The sequence below is a fragment of the Pezoporus wallicus genome, unplaced genomic scaffold (assembly GCF_028554395.1).
Source record: "Pezoporus wallicus isolate ANWC-B61680 ecotype Strahan unplaced genomic scaffold, APGP_CSIRO_Pwel_v1 contig_8805, whole genome shotgun sequence".
NCBI classification, from domain to species: domain Eukaryota; kingdom Metazoa; phylum Chordata; class Aves; order Psittaciformes; family Psittacidae; genus Pezoporus; species Pezoporus wallicus.
The window spans coordinates 857,815-873,716 of NW_026637668.1; the positions used below are offsets into that span (position 1 = coordinate 857,815).

Sequence of the window (15,902 nt, forward strand, 5' to 3'; positions counted from 1 at the left end):
TGGACTTGTGCACGTTCAGATTTTTAAGATGGTCTCGAACCAGATCCTCTCCTACAGTGGGCGCAAGGTCTTCATTCTCACAGTCCCTGCATCTGCCTTCCAAGACTTGGGTGGTGTGGTCAGAGCCTTGGCCAGTGAAGACCAAGGCAAAGAAGTCATTCAGAACCTCAGCCTTCCCAAAATCCTGTGTAACCAGTTCTCCTGAGAGCTTCCTGAGGGGGCCTACATTCTCCCTTGTCTGTTTTTTATTTGCTATGTACCTGTAGAATCCCTTCCTTTATCTTTAATACCTCTAGCCAAGTTTAATTCTAACTGGGCCTTAACTTTCCTAACCTGGTCCCTAGCTTCTCAGACAACTTCCCAGGCCACCTGTCCTTGCTGCCACTTATTATAAGCCTTTTTTTTCAATTGAATTTTCCTCAGCAGCTCCTTATCCATCCAAGGAGGTCTCCTGGCCCTCCTGCTGCACTTCCTTCTGGTTGGGATGCAACACTCCTGAGCTTGCAGCAGGTGATCCTTGAATATCAACCAACAGCCTTGGGACCCTCTGCCCTCTAGGGCTGTATCCCATGGAACCTTCCTAAGCAGGTTCCTGAAGAGGCCAAAGTCTGCTCTTTTGAAGTCCAGGGCAGTGGACTTCCTTTTTCCCAACATGTCCTGTCATGCTGGTGCTCCTGTCCCACACGGAAACGTTCTTTCCTAAGGTAGCTCAGCATTACCCAAAGACATACATTTTTTTCCTGTACATGGTTTCTGTGCTGATGAGAAAACATTGATGGCAACTTCTCCCTCGAATTGCAGCTGTAGGAGAATAGTGTCTAAAAGGAGGAGTTATGTGACAAGAGCTGTCCGTGTTATACTCTGGCTCTTTCAAGTTGTGGGGTTTTTTACTTTGTTGGTTTTGAAAACTGAAATCCTTTTATTGCAGCTCTTTCTGGGCCCCGTTCAAAGCCCACTGAAGTCAATACAAAGACTTTGACTCCAGTTAAATCTGAATCAAGCCTCGCTGGCCAATGAAAGATTAAAACCAACTCCACCGTATCAAACAACGCCAAACTCCAAACATTTACAGCCCTGTTTATGTTTTGTGCATCTGTTCCTTTTAAATTACTACCAACTCTTGTATGCAAATGCAGGATTTGTTTCATGTTTGCTCATTGTGGTTTCAATTATGCCTGTGGAAAGGGAGGGTGTGATGCTGTTGTGTAAACACTCATATGAGATTCTCCCGACCTGGCTGTCCTCCCCAGGCTGCTCTGAGGTCTCCACGCAGCTTCTCTTCCCCAGCCTGAACAGCCACAGCGTTCTCAGCCTGTCTTCATACAGCAGGTGCTCCAGCCCCTGAGCATCCTCGTGGCCTCCTCTGGACTTGTTCCAACAGTTCCATGTCCTTTTTATGTTGAGGACACCAGAACTGCACACAATGCTCCAGGTGAGGTCTCACAGGAGCAGAGCAGAGGGGCAGGATCACCCTCTCAACCTGCTGGTCATGCTCTTTTTGGTGCACAAATACCGATGCACAAATGCTCATCTATATAGTCACCATGGGTACCACCAGGCACTGATCCTGGGATGTGAATCCTGCAGCTGCCCACCCCATGGATGCTGTGACCAAGCTGCTCAAAGATTTTGTGTCCATACACTAGTGCCAACTCCTTTAACAGGGGATAAATTACATTGACAAAGCTACCTTAAAGGGAATATGATTAGAAAAATGCATTGTTGGAAACCAGACGGATTAAATAGATGAAGCAAGAAGATGAAGTGTAATGGGAAGTAAAACAAAGCAGCCCTTCTGCTGTGCACTAACTTGTGCTTTCATATGTAGCTCCTCAGAGGCCTTTGTTCTCTTTGCTGGTTAGGGGAGGTTTTGTCAACTTTCTTCCTATTCTTTCTTATCCTTATCACTAAAATGCTCATAAACCTCATGGTTAAGAATGCCTCTCTGCTGGCCTACTACTTATTAAGTATTATTTTGTGTTACTGATTGTTCTATATTTCTCCCACACAATTACCCGTGGATTTTGAGCTTTCCTCTCAACGCTGGGAGGTTTTCTATGCCAAAACCTGACTTGCACAGCAGCCAGAGATTTTGATGGCCTGTTACAATGTGATTGTTAGAGCTGAGGGAGATGCTCTGCTGCACCGTGCCACGTGCCAGATTACACACAGGGAATGCTTGAGACTGTTTTCTGCTGGCTGGTACAAGGTGTTTACAGAATTGCTTAATAAATCAATATTTAAATAGGTTGTTCTGAGAAGTTAGAGCCTGAATAGGAAAAGGGCAAAGCACGCTGGGTTACATCTAGAAATGCAGGAGCTGAACTGAATTCCTATTGGTACCTTGTGTGTTTGCATATAAATGCATATAAGCACATCAAAATCACACTGAATTCAGTGGGTTTTGATAAGTCATCAAGAAAAGATGGGAAAAAAAGGAGCTTATTAAGTTGCTCAGCCCAGTGGTTGTTAAAGGCATGTCTCAAATGTTGCCACACACTTGTGAAGTTTCTGATATGAAGAGGCACTTCTTAAACCACTCCATTAGGCTGGGAATAGGTAGGGCTGGCGCTCTGAATAAGTTAGAGAAATTAAATAATGCAGTGTTTTGGAAACCATTTTACTTACATAAAGTACCAGTGATGCTGTTTCCTTGCAAAGATTTGTTACTTTATTGGTGAAATTCTATGCATGTGTGTGTATATATATATAAAATATATCTAATTAATATATTTGAATAATTGCTCATATATTCAAATGTATTTGATTAATAAATTAATATATTTGAATATTGCTCATATCTGAAGGGAAAAAAAGAGATCTCAGAAAACCTGTTCTCTCACCCGGAAGTCTTTATCTTAACACACCAGAGAGCAATTTCCCTAACAAAAGGCTACGTGAAGATGCCAAATTAAAACCTGATGAAAATCAGCAGGAAAAGAAGACTCTCTTTTTTTTGACATTTCCAATTAATGCCCCCAAACTGTTCGTGCAGTTTGACAATATGGTTAATCACAAAGGTGAAATTGGAAGTTGCCAGCCCTGAATGCTAGTGTAAAAGTTAATAAATGCAGCTCATCATCATTATGCACATGCTAGTTATAATAATTTACTGTCCATACCGAATCTTTATAAGCATTGTAATTAAATATAAAATGCACATTAGAATTATAATGAGTAATTAGGGCAACATAACTAATGTGCATGAGAGTCCCGAAGCTCATTAAAACAGTAAAAGAAGAAACCTGTTCTAGCTGGAGGTTCTTTGCAGGCTTTCTGTGCCTGTATGAATGCCAGGGTGCTGCGTGCATTGTTTTAACTGTTCCTTTAGACATTTACAAGCAAGATGAAAATATTTGGGTGGGAAAGCAGATTCAGCAAAGCTCTGCAGCGTTCCGGGATGGAGCATAAGTTGTACAATTTGGTTTCCCCAGCACAGGCGCCTGACTCATGCAAACATGTTGGTGTTATCAGCTGAGCAGAAAGTAATTATAGAGTGAAGATGATCGTTTTCACATCTTCTTCATTAACACGCTGCGCTAGAGATGGAGTGCAGTGAGCACTCAGCACCCTCATGTGAGACTTTAACAGAGGTATTTATTGAAACTTCAGTTGCTCCACTAAAATTAAAGAGGATGTGCACGCATCGGAGCATGCGTATGCACTCTGTGGTGCTCATCTGTCCCCAGATGTCCAACAGGTCCACCCCAAGGCTCTCACACTGCGCCGTTGTCTGATGAACTCAGTGTATTTGATTGTGGTACAGGAGCAACTCAGCTGTTCCATCAGTGTTCTTGCTTATGCTATGTTATGCTCCTGTCTCCATGGTGCTTTTCATGGAATGATTTGGGTTGGGAAGGACCTCAAAGCTCATCCAGTTCCATGGGCAGGGGCACCTTACACTAGAGCAGCTTGCTCCAAGCCCCTGGCCTTGAACACGTCTCCCGTCCTGCTCTTCTGGTGAGGACACATAAATATGTATTTCATTGGAGTAATAAATATGTATCTTGGGTCAAGGACAGCTTTACCTCCTGAGCCATTTCATGCAGGAAGAGACGCGAAAGGGCATTAGTATAACTCCAGTTAAGCTGAGCCTCTGAGCACCCACTTGAGAAAGCCTTTCCTAGCAAAGCACTTACACATCTTTGAGAAATTGATATGAACAAGTTCCAGTAATTTATTTTCAAGTCAGAAATTAAGCATTTATTTTAAGTGCTCTGCTCTGCAGGGATGAGCTGTGGGAGAGGACTGAATGAGATTCTACCACAGGGAGAGTAAACCCGTGCACGCGCGTCACTAAAGCCTGGTACTGCTAACTCATACATAGAATCGTATCTTTTTCTTGGTGATTTTACGTAACCATTCTTTAGGAGATATAAAAATGACAAATACATTTACAATGATTAGTCTTATGGGAGGTTCTCTTGTTGACATCACTGTTACAAGTTATTTAGTCTTGTATCAGAGCAATAACTTCACTATCAAGTTCCCTCCCTTTGGGAGCTCTATGGCACTCGCCCCCTTTCTCCCTCCCTCCCGTAGGATCTTCCAGGTAAGTGCTTCACTCTCCACTGATGCTTTATACCTTGGAGACAAGTTGTTATTCTCTTGTTCATGCGTGTGTTCATTACAGTTATTTACAATTAAGTGCTCTGCACGCCCGCAGAAGCACATCAGTGTCTCTGCAAAGTGACTGGAACCTCTTCCCATCTAACTTGTGGAAGGGAAAACCTTCTGTGTTGGAGGGAGTGCTTGCTGGACTTCTACCTGCACGTGCCTCCCTTTGGCCTTGGATTCTTTCGCGTTGACTCTTGAACATTTCTCTTGTTTTCCCACTGTTTTCCCAGCTGTAATTACTTTATTTATAATGGATTAAAGCTGCTCTTTCTTTTTTACCTTTTTAAACTTTCATCAGATCTTCAAGCTTGTGTCCATCTGTATCAATCCCTTGCCTTCTGCTGTCCACTCAGGACTTCTGTTAGCATCTGTTTGATCCGTCAGCTGCATGGAGCAGGGCTGCATCATTAATGATGCCAAATGATTTTCTGTAATGTTTTAAGTCATCATTATTACACTCCTGAATGAAAATGTTTTCCTGGATGGCCAGAACCTCTCCTTGCTGCTGTAGAAACTCTTCTCCAGCCTGGAGAACAGAAGGCTCCAGGGAGACCTTAGAGCAGCTCTGGTGCCTAAAGGGGCTACAGAAACTGGAAAGGGGCTTTGGACAAGGATCTGTAGGGACAGGACAAGTGGAATGGCTTTAATGTGCCAGAGGGGAGATTGAGATGAGATCTCAACTAATATACATTGGCTAACAGTGAAGGCAGAATTAAATTGAACCTTGTGACCACTTGTTAACATAATAAATGAGCTTTCCTTTTGCAAAAGGACACGTATGTTGATCAATAAAGTATTCCTGCTCGTTGTTATAATCTCAGAATCTTTGACACAGGGGAACACGCATGCAGCCCCAGCAGCACAAGCAAGCAGCTCTATGCAGCACAACCCACAGTGGTAAGAGCACATCACAAATGTCCTCTCAAAAATGAGTCTTTAAATGATCACATGGAAATCATGAAAAATAAATACGGAATAGTGGAGACCTGAAAATCTCTTCCCACATCTTTGTCCCTTTCCAAAGCAAAGCTTGGCTCCGAGAGCAGCAGGTATTTAGGTGTGGAATTTCACCTGAGAGTTACTCAGTCTTCTGCACTGATGTGAGCAGTAGGGGCTGATGGTTTTGTGCTCAGCATGTAGCTAATCAGTGCACCAGAAACGTGCCTGAATCACAGTTTGTTTTTATAGGACAAACAAGAAAACAACCTGACAAGGGGAAATCTGAGAGAATGGTGACTCCAAGCTGTCTTTGGTTTCCGTTTTCATCCCAGCATTAACCAGGGATTTCCTAGAGGAGGGAATATTGATTTTTAGGTTTATTGCGAAAGAGCAGAAGCTGAAATCCTTCTGAAAGGGAGATCTAAAAAGCCTTCCTTTTCAGAAGTTTTCCAATATTTTCCAAACAAACCTAGGTCTCAGCAGACAGCAAAGCCTGGAATCGTGATTTGTAGCTGGGATCCAGCCAGCATCCCCTTCCCAGCTGCACTGGGAGCACAGTGCCTGGGGCTCCTGCTGGTAAAAGCATTGGCAAGCTTTGTGTTTTTCTGGATAATTTGAGTTATGAATTTATTAGCAGTGACTTATTTAAAAAACAAACAGCCAAAGCAAAGCAAACCAAAGTCCCCCAAAACCCACAGAACACCCCGCAAAAGGTGAGCAGGTCCCACCGAGGAGCAGGAAGGTGGCACTTTATAGACAAGAACCTTCTACGTGACTCAGGCCTTCGCTGGTGTTTTGTTTGCTCTTTCTGCTCAGCTCTTGAGGATTCAGTCTTGTCTGAGCAGTGTGCAAGCAGGGTTGTACCTTCACTTCAAACTCAGGCTTTTTGTTAATAATCCTGCCCACTCTCAAGTACGAAAAAAGCCCCAAACCCAAATATTTTCACTCCCTTTGCATAATGCAGGAAAAACAAAGCCTCTTACAACAAAGCTTTCCAGGGACCCACTCCATGGTTATGGGAGAAAGGGTGGAGGCGCTGGCACAGGGTGCCCAGAGAAGCTGTGGCTGCCCCATCCCTGGCAGTGTTCAAGGCCAGGTTGGACACAGGGGCTTGGAGCAAGCTGCTCTAGTGGAAGGGGTCCCTGCTGTGGCAGGGGTTGGAGCTGGAGGAGCTGATCATCATTCAGCTGACGCTTTTGTATGGTTTGTGTGGCTCATCTTGGACATTCTTAGTTCTAATTCTTTCAAAGCTGACCTATGAGGTTAGTGGTGCTCTCAGTAGATGTCGGTGCCACACAGTGCTGTAGGAGCAAAGACAAAATGTGACCTATTCACAGCTCTTCATGTCATCAGTCTCACTCAAGGTTATTCTTTAAAGGTCTTGGCTGCACGAAGTGCTTCATTTCTCAGGAAGGAGTTAGCTTTATGTGTCATTGTTATCTTTATGAAGTAACAAATATGTCTGATGGTTTTCCTATGCAGTTTACGGAGAAGTAGTCATGCAAATCAGTTTTATGTTTATTATCTACTTGAAATTTTCATGTTACTGGTTAGGAGTTTAGAAATTCATGGACTGGTGGGATGTAATCATGGAAGAAAATGTTGAAGGCAGGGGTGTGTTTGCTGGCTGTTGGAGACTGTAGTCTGTCTGTCTGCTTCATTGGAGTGATGAGGACATGAGTGATGGGCAAAAGAGAACCAGTTCTGTTTAATCAAACTCAAAATATCCTTATTTGGTTTTGTTAAACATCAAGGCTTGTGTGTAAATGCTAAGAGTGCACGCTTGTTTTCCCTGGCTGTAACAGCTGGATTTCTGTGCCATGTCCAACGCACCTGGAACAACAGCCAAGGGTGGTGGTAATGATGGATGGGTGTGCGATGGACCTGACCCACCAGGCCAGAACCTGGCTGTCACACTGCTCCTTCAGAGCTCTGAGGTTTCTTTACTGTGGCTGCTTCCCATAAAAGATTATGGTCTCTTAATGTGAGCAATGGGAGAGGGGGTGGAAGAAGCAGCCGAGAGGCAGTCAGGATTTTATATGTACATAAACACCTTAAAGCAACATCTGGAAAACTGCTCAGGAAAAAATAAACAGGTTGTTATTTACAAGTTCTGTGGTTTGGTTTTTACGGCGCTTTTATGATGCACATAAATTATTGTTTAAAACCAGAGATGTAAAAGAAATTCGAGGGAGAAGGCACTTGTTGTTCAGCCTTTCCTTTGATAATCTTTCCTGAAGAATTTGTTCTGGTTTATTCTCAGCTTACGGTTGCTTTTCGCTGGCAAGGAGAAAAACTGACAATCACTTTTTATGTGTTTTTGTATCTGTAGAACTATTTTTAAGATGTTTATTGCTATTTACAATCTTTGCTATTTAAAAAGATAAGATATATGTACTGAAACAACTCTGTACCCAGTGCAACCGGGGAAAAGTCACGTTGGTATATTATATTTGTGATTGGTTCATAGTTGTGAAGGTAAGTTTGTTCTTTCAATATGCAAAACAAGAGCTAAAAGGCTGTCAGAGCCTAACGGGGTTTATGGGGCATTTGCAGAAGACATGAACCTGCCAGAGAGGAGACTGAGCTGAGCTCTTAGGCAGAAGCTCTTCCCTGTGAGGGTGCTGAGGCGCTGGCACAGGGTGCCCAGAGAAGCTGTGGCTGCCCCATCCCTGGCAGTACTCAAGGCCAGGTTGGACACAGGGGCTTGGAGCAAGCTGCTCTAGTGGAAGGGGTCCCTGCCCGTGGCAGGGGGTTGGAGCTGGATGGGCTTTAAGGTCCCTTCCAACACAAACCAGGCTGGGATTTTATAAAGATAAGTGGTGCTGGTCCTGTCTTTGTGTTGGGCCCTGGGTGCTGCCATCCCTTCCCTGGCTCCTCCTGACCAAACCTCTCAGCCAGTTCTTCATGTGCTTTCTTTGTGGTTCTGACGTTTTAAATACATCTTGCACGACACTAACACTTATAAATAGTTAATCTTTACGCTGAGTAACTGAGTCGGATGAACAGCTTTTTCAGGACGGGCTTGATATCTCTTCATGTCTCAGTTGTGTTTTTTTACACCAGATACACAGAACATAACTCAGAATCTGCTGTGTGGGATAATTCTTACACTGCTGGAAGAAAACGTGATTGAATGTGACTCAAGCTGGAGACCACGCGCCAGGCAGAGTAACACAGAGCGTGCTGCAGAGAAGCGGCGTGGAGCGATCTGCGTATGGAGATGCAAATGTCCGTTTTACAATTCTTTTTTTTCAGTTGCCCCCACAATTCAGGAACTTAAATCCAGCGGTGTGGTGCTTGGAGGGAACGGCCTGATACGGTGCGAAGGTGCAGGAGTTCCTGCCCCGGTCTTTGAGTGGTACAAAGGAGAGAGGAAGTAAGTAGCCGGTGCTCGCCGACCCCCTCGTGCTGCTGGGGATGCTGGGGACCAGAGTGGAAGAGAGAGGAGACCACCAGGCTGGCTCTGTCCCCTGTGATGATGTGACCATCAGGCTGTCCCGAGCTCAGTGCCAAGCTTTAAACAGCAGTTTAAAGCAGCCAGAGCCAACGGAGGTGTTGGCTTCCAGCAGCTGCGCTGTGTGTGGCTTTGGGGGAAAATTCCTGGTTTCCTTGTGGTTGTCGATTCTGTGCTCTTAAAGGTGTTAGCCCTTGGCTGGGCTGTGATGGGGAGTGTTGCAATAACGAACCTAAGTTTTCAATATGCTTCAGCAATTACAGCCTTTTATGTATAATAACCAGAAAGGCACTGAAAAACTCTACTGAAAGGATTTATTTATTTTTTATTTAAAACCCCATCCATCTTCATACGTGTCCTGCTGAGGGTTTGTGGTTGTAAAGGTTGGTTGTTTCATGAACAAGACTTTCAACCAAACCTTCGTGGGGATGAACTTTCTCCCAGTTGATCCATTCTTTGTTTAGGCCATAGGTTTATCATCCACAGAGCTGCTGCCCACCACAGCATCCATGGGGCGCTCTGCCTGAACCCCAGAAGCTGACCATGTGCTTTAGTTTTGTCTACAGTCAGCTTTACCTCCAGGCCATTAGTGCTGTGTAACCATAAGCAGCAGAATTTTAGAACCCACCTCATTAAATAGATATTTTCCTTTTTGGATAGAAAACTGGTTAATGGCTCTTACTTCAGCTAAGAGCTTATTTCTGTTAGGTTTGCACACTGGTGCAAAAGCAAGCGGATAGTGTCTCTTGTAAGTGACTGTCCAGATGTGCCTTCCAGCTTCTGGAATTTCCTGGCTTCCGAGAGTTGGGTTTCTCAACCCAAACATCCCATTAAACCTGGAAGCTGATGGGAGAATATTAGCAACCATTTTTCATAGGAAGCCATCTGTCAGCTCATTTCCCCGTGGCCAGCTGCTCCCCTTCACAGGCTGTAGCTGCTCCTCTTTCTTTGTGACTTTCAGAGCGGTCCTAACTATGGACCATACCCTAAATCATTCTGTAAAATGCTATAACTGGTCTTTACTATCTATAACAGTGAATGCTTTTCTTCTGTTGGTGAAATGCATTGGCATCTATTTCCAACAATGCAAATTATGTTGTGCACATGTTAGAGGAAGTTGCAGCAGAAACATCTTTTATGTACAAAGTATTGTAGGGCAGTGTTTAGCCCTCCTGATTCAATTTGCTGTTTCCAGTGTGATAATCGCCTTTCTATTTATAAGATTGACCAATTCCTCTCACTGTGAGCAGCAGGAAAGCCTAAGCAGAGCACTTCAGGCCAACAAAATTGTGCCTTCTGTTTCAGTGGGGGTATCACCTGAGGCTGGCTATAACCAGCAAGGAATGCATTGTCCTGTTGTGTCTTACTGCTCAAACATTACGCACATCCTATTTCGTTCTGCTGTTGCTGGCAGATGTGCCAGACGTCAGTACAAAGGTACTGGGGATCCCTGAGCCTCCACTGCTTACAGGAAAGAGGAAACCCATTGCTTTTTCCTCCAGTATATCCTCTTCACCTCTGGGTGGTGGAGCCAGCACAGAATGAGCCTTGGACAGCTCAGGTGTTGTTTTAGTGCAGCCCTGAGGGGAGTCAGCTCTCACAGGTAGTTCAGAGTAGCAGGTGTGTTATCTATCAGCAGATACACTCCAAGACTAGATTTATATACTGTTAGTGCACACCCTGCTCTATTTTCTGATAAAAGCATAGAGAGGATCTCATTTTCTTCACTTACTCTTGGATGGGGACCTTCTTTTTCTTCCTTTTTAGATTGGGACCTTTTGGGTTTGTTTTTTAATTGTTGAATAAATGAACAGCAGGCGTTAAAACCGAAACCTAAAGTATATGTTCAGTGTCTGAAACAAGCCCTTTGGGTCTTTAAACTGTATCATTGTTACTTAGATTAATGTATATCCAAACGCACAATTTCCAGACTCCAGGGATCATCTCATCATAAAATAGCCATTAACAGTAAACATAAAAGCAGTCGCAGACTACAGTCAGTTAAAAGAGCTTGTCTGTGAGGCGGAGAGCTGGCAGGACCAATTCTGCCTAACCACTGAGCTCGCAAGAGCTGCTCTTTGTTAATCCTCTGCAAGTGCTGGTGCGCTCGCTGCTTTGAGACCCTCTTGGCCAAGGGCAAGGTGAGGAGCCTAAAGCCCCGCAGGCAGGCAGGCACACCACTTCCGCTCTCCTCCTGTGCCTGGGAAAGGCCAGGAGAGGTCTCATGGACAGGTTTCCAACCATTTAGCACTTTATCTGCCAAAAGCAGTACTTTGAGCTCCATGTGGGAGCTTCTGGGTGGCTGCACGGGCCCAGAGAGGGTTGGGTGAGCTGGGAATGGAGTGGAAATTGGAGGAAAAGCTAGTAAAAGCGTCTTAAACTTATAAATATGTGTGGTTGTAAAGCTGTGCAAGGATTTCCTGCAGAAAGGAGAACGGCTTAGCTGCACTCACTCCCAGTATCTGAGCTCCACAACTGTTCAAGTGTGATGCGTTATAGGGTTAAAGAGAAATCAGATCTCAGACATTAAACAGACACAGGGAAGAACCTTAAAAGGCACCTATCTAAAAATATAAACTCCTTTATCCTTGATAAAGCAAACAAGACTAAGGTTTGTAACAACAAAACTCATTAGAATGGCTTAATATATTATAATAATGTGAAGGTATTCAAATATGAAACCAAAGGCACCCCTCAGGGCTGGCAGTGATGCATGAGCTTCTCTGGATGCATAGTCTCTCAAGTAAAAAGGAGATCACTCTTCCCTTTAGAACTACTGGTACAAAGCAGTAAGGTGAAGAAATCTCTAGGGTGGCTGCACTTAATATAACTTGGTAAACTTAAAATAACTTGGCAAAACCCAGACAAGTCATAAACACTGTGCTCAGTCAATAAGCAAAGCAGAGCAGCACACAGGAGTAATTTGAAAGTAAAAGCATCTGGTTCTTATAACTGCAAATGGGAATCCTCAGAACTGCTGCGTTTATGCTACCTAATGCTGACTCCTCGGTCTGTTAATTGTGTGGCTTATTGATAGCACATCTATCCCATCCCATTTACTCCATTCCAGTTCTGGGCCCCCAGTGTCAGCTTCTTCCCGGGGGGGGGACATGTAGGGAAGCACTGGATGGCAGGAGCACTGGAAGGGGAAGGAGGGGAAGAGAACCCAACAGGCACTCCCAGTTCTCATCCCTTTGGCAGCCTGGGGAAGGCAGCAGATCACATTGAGCAGATGCAGTTCAGTTTTGATACAATTTCATCTCTAACGGGGAATGGGGATGGCAGAAATCCCAACAACCCATTGAGTTAAACCTTTAAAACTGTAAAATAGAGATGCTGTCGTTCAAACTGCAGTTATGGGCTGAAATGATGGAGGTAGCTTAGAAACAGGTGATAAAAATAAGCCATAGATGGAAAAGGAGTATTGCTCCTATACCCTATGATTCCCTGGGAAAGGGAGCGATGGGATTCACACCCCAAAAGGCAGCAGGAAGGGATGGTGGCTGTGGCTCAGCTGGGGAAGGGGCATCCATGCTTGCTTAGCTTAGCTTAGCTTTACCCTACCAAGAGCCACCACACTGATAGAGCTGTCATGGAGTGCTGGCCTGGAGCATCTGAGCAGAGGGGTTTGGGAACAGGGGAAGCTCTTCGATCTTTCTGCAGGAGAGGCAGAAAAAGGAGGGACAGATATTGGCAGTTTTAGAAGGAGAATCATAGAATGCCAGGTTGGAAGGGACCTCAAGCATCACCTGGTCCAACCTCTCTTGGCCCAGCATGACCTAGACTAGATGACCCAGCACCCTATCCAGCTGAATCATAACAGTGTCCAATGCTGGGGAATCCACCACTTCCCTGGGGAGGTTATTCCAGTGTCTGGTTGCTCTCATTGGTAAGAATTTGACCCTTGTGTCCAGTCAGAATCTCCCCAGGAGTAACTTGTGCCCATCACCCCTTGTCTTTACAAGTTGTCCCATGGAGAAAAGGCAGTCTCCATCTTCTTTGTAGCCACCTTCTTAAATACTGGAACATGGTGACAAGGTCTCTCCTGAGCCTCCTTTTCTCCAGGCTGAACAAGCCCAGTCCTCTCAGCCTTTCCTCACACGGCTGCCCAGTCATTGGTTCATCAAACATCCATATGCATAGGGTGGAAAGACAAACCTTTGGACAAAAGATGAATGTTCTAATTGCAGCATTCACCCCAAACCAGGCATTTCAGCCCTATTTTTTCATGCAAAACCAAGTGTGTCCATGGCACATGCTATGTCCTCTGCCCAACCATGGGCTGTGCAGAACAGACCTGAGTCTTTTAAAGCAGCACAAGCTGCCCAGGCAAGAGAAACCCCCTGCATGTGGAGCAGCATGTAGTGACCAAGTGGAACAGAGGCACTCATGTAACGATAGCAAGTGTCAGTCCACACTGTGCAGAAGTGCAACTAATGATACACTTGAACTGGTTTTAGACAGAATGCCAGAAGATTGCATTCATTCACAGGATGTATGATTATATCATCCAGTATAGCAAACAAAAACTGTATACTTGATCTGGAACTCTGCTCCTTATGGGAGATATGAGGTTATGAGTAATCAATCAGCTGGAGCTTGTATTTTAATAATGTGGTTACTCTTCTGATCTCCATTTTTGATCAAACGTGGTTTATCTAAAACAAAGTTTAAGCTGTCCATCTTTCTTTACCCCAGTGCAGCAGTGCTGCTTCTGACTTGGCTTTGAAACTGCACAGTCCCTATGAAATTTGAGGTGAAAAGAGCCCTGGTTTAGCTTTTCCCACGCTCCATTCCCTGCTTCCTATTCAGGTTGCTGTCTCAGGACGCTGAGCACATCTTTCCTAACTGCACGTCTAATTTGTAGCTGTAGAGGCCTGTAAAACAAAATGTGGTCACAATCCTACATAGTCTAATCTCTAGTTACCTAACCCTCATCTGCCATCAGTTGGAGGTGTGTGAGGAGCACCAGCAGTCTCCAGAGCCTGGTAAAACACTCTCTGAAACACTGACCATTACTATTTTCTGCCCCAAAATAGGCTATTTAAATATTCAGTTGGGTTTGCCCAGTTTAAAACCTAAGCTCTTCATCCGAGAGCTATGTCCTGTCCAGTGGCCAGGCAGGGCTATGAGTGTCAGCCATCATTTCGACTGTAGGACACACAGACAGAACCTTTTCCTCTCAACACCCCACAGCTTCAGCGTTGCCCGTGACTTCTCCTATTTGCTGCTGTGGTAATTTTGCTTGACAGACTATGCTGGCAGCTTGCAAACAGTTTACTGTGCTACCAGATATATCTAGAAAAACAAGAGAAAAACAGATTAAAAAAGAGAAAGAATAAAAGAAAATCATTGCTGTGGTATATGAGTTATAGACATTTTCTTTTTGCTTTCTAGACTGATCAATGGTCAACAAGGAATCACTATTAAAAATTATAGCACAAGATCACTTCTTACTGTTACCAATGTGACAGAAGAGCATTTTGGCAACTATACATGTGTCGCTGCCAACAAGCTAGGGACGACCAATGCCAGCCTGCCTCTCAACCGTAAGTAACGTGGACATGTGGCAAATGTTCATGGTTGTTTGTTTCCACATACAAGGATTCAAAAGCCAAAAATAGGAGTGTGTGTTTTTCCTCCCTGTTTCTTCACAAGGTGTATAAATACCATTGAGTTCCTCAGCGCTGGGAAACGACGCAGAGGGTTCTTTATTCCCTGCTGCAGGAGGGTTTCCGTTCTGGAAGTGATGGCACATTTTGGTGGTATCAATGAGTTATGAATCTATCAAACCCACAACTAAACCCAACCCGCCGTCGTGGTGTAGAGGCAGAATTAGCATGACAAAAGTCTGCTCAGAATAGCAGCATTGGAGCACAGGGACCACTGTAAATAAAGCTATGAACTTTTTCTGCAAGCTTCAAGGACTATACTGGGCTGGAGAACTGGGGGGTGCCAGAGCCCTGCTCATGGGTCAGGTCGTTGGTTGTTGGTCTAAGGTACAGACCAGTTCCAGAGAACTCGGAGTGAAATCTTTTGGTTACGGTTGTAATAGGCAAAGCAAAGCATTAAGGTTTTTAGCATGAAGGTTGTTAAAACAGGTCTCAAATGTCCTGCCTAAAAGATATTTATATCTGTGAATTTGTAGTATTTCATAGTTGCCATCTGTCAGTGGCAGCCGAAGATGTTCATAGCTGAACTTTGGTGCTGATCTGTTCTAATAGTGATAAAACTGAAAGACAAAACTCAGAATATATCCTACATGCTTTTATCTGCATAAAGATATTTCGTCCTGGGTGGAAATGTAGATTTGCAGTTGCTTACGTCCTGGGGTTATTGCCTTCTAGCCATGCAACTTTCTTCTGAATACGCTTCTTAAATGATCTGTATTGTCAGGATATGCTGAATTACTGCAGAGGAGACACAATAAGCAGAAAATAGCATGAAGCCTTTGCTGCCATTTTATTCACTATTTGAGAAATCATCAGCAAAGTGGAAACATTACACTTGTTGTAAACAGGAAATGCAAGAACTGAAAACAGAGGAATATTATGCCAGAAGCAGAGAGTTATTTGGTGTATTTGCAATTCAGAGGAGGTAAAAATGAAGGTTTCGTTTAATTTCAAACAGAGCAGAGCTGAATCTGTCTCCTAGCTGCTGCCACGATTTTATCAGTTTTATGTTGTTGAGGTACTGTGTAGCCACCCTTAAGAAGTACTTTGAGATGCAGAGGTTGGAAACATCATAAAAGCACCAAGTACTTTGTTATAAATCATAAAAATAGATGTCTCCATCATGAAAGGGATGGGATGTGTGAAGCAGAAGACTGATAGAAAATACTGAACTCTGGGTCTGATCCTGACCTCATGAAATGAAATATGGGGGTAAC

General features: G+C 44.1%; 1 protein-coding gene across 3 annotated transcripts in view; it reads left to right on the top strand.

Annotated features, from left to right (window-relative positions):
* The window catches only part of NEGR1 (neuronal growth regulator 1), a 272,951-nt gene that overhangs the window by 204,175 nt on the left and 52,874 nt on the right, over window positions 1–15,902 (top strand). For all 3 annotated transcript variants that reach the window (XM_057407170.1, XM_057407172.1, XM_057407171.1), the window contains exons 5-6: window positions 8,815–8,935; window positions 14,411–14,562. In XM_057407170.1, coding sequence (XP_057263153.1) covers window positions 8,815–8,935; window positions 14,411–14,562 — 273 coding nt within the window. The remainder of the gene's footprint in view (window positions 1–8,814; window positions 8,936–14,410; window positions 14,563–15,902) is intronic.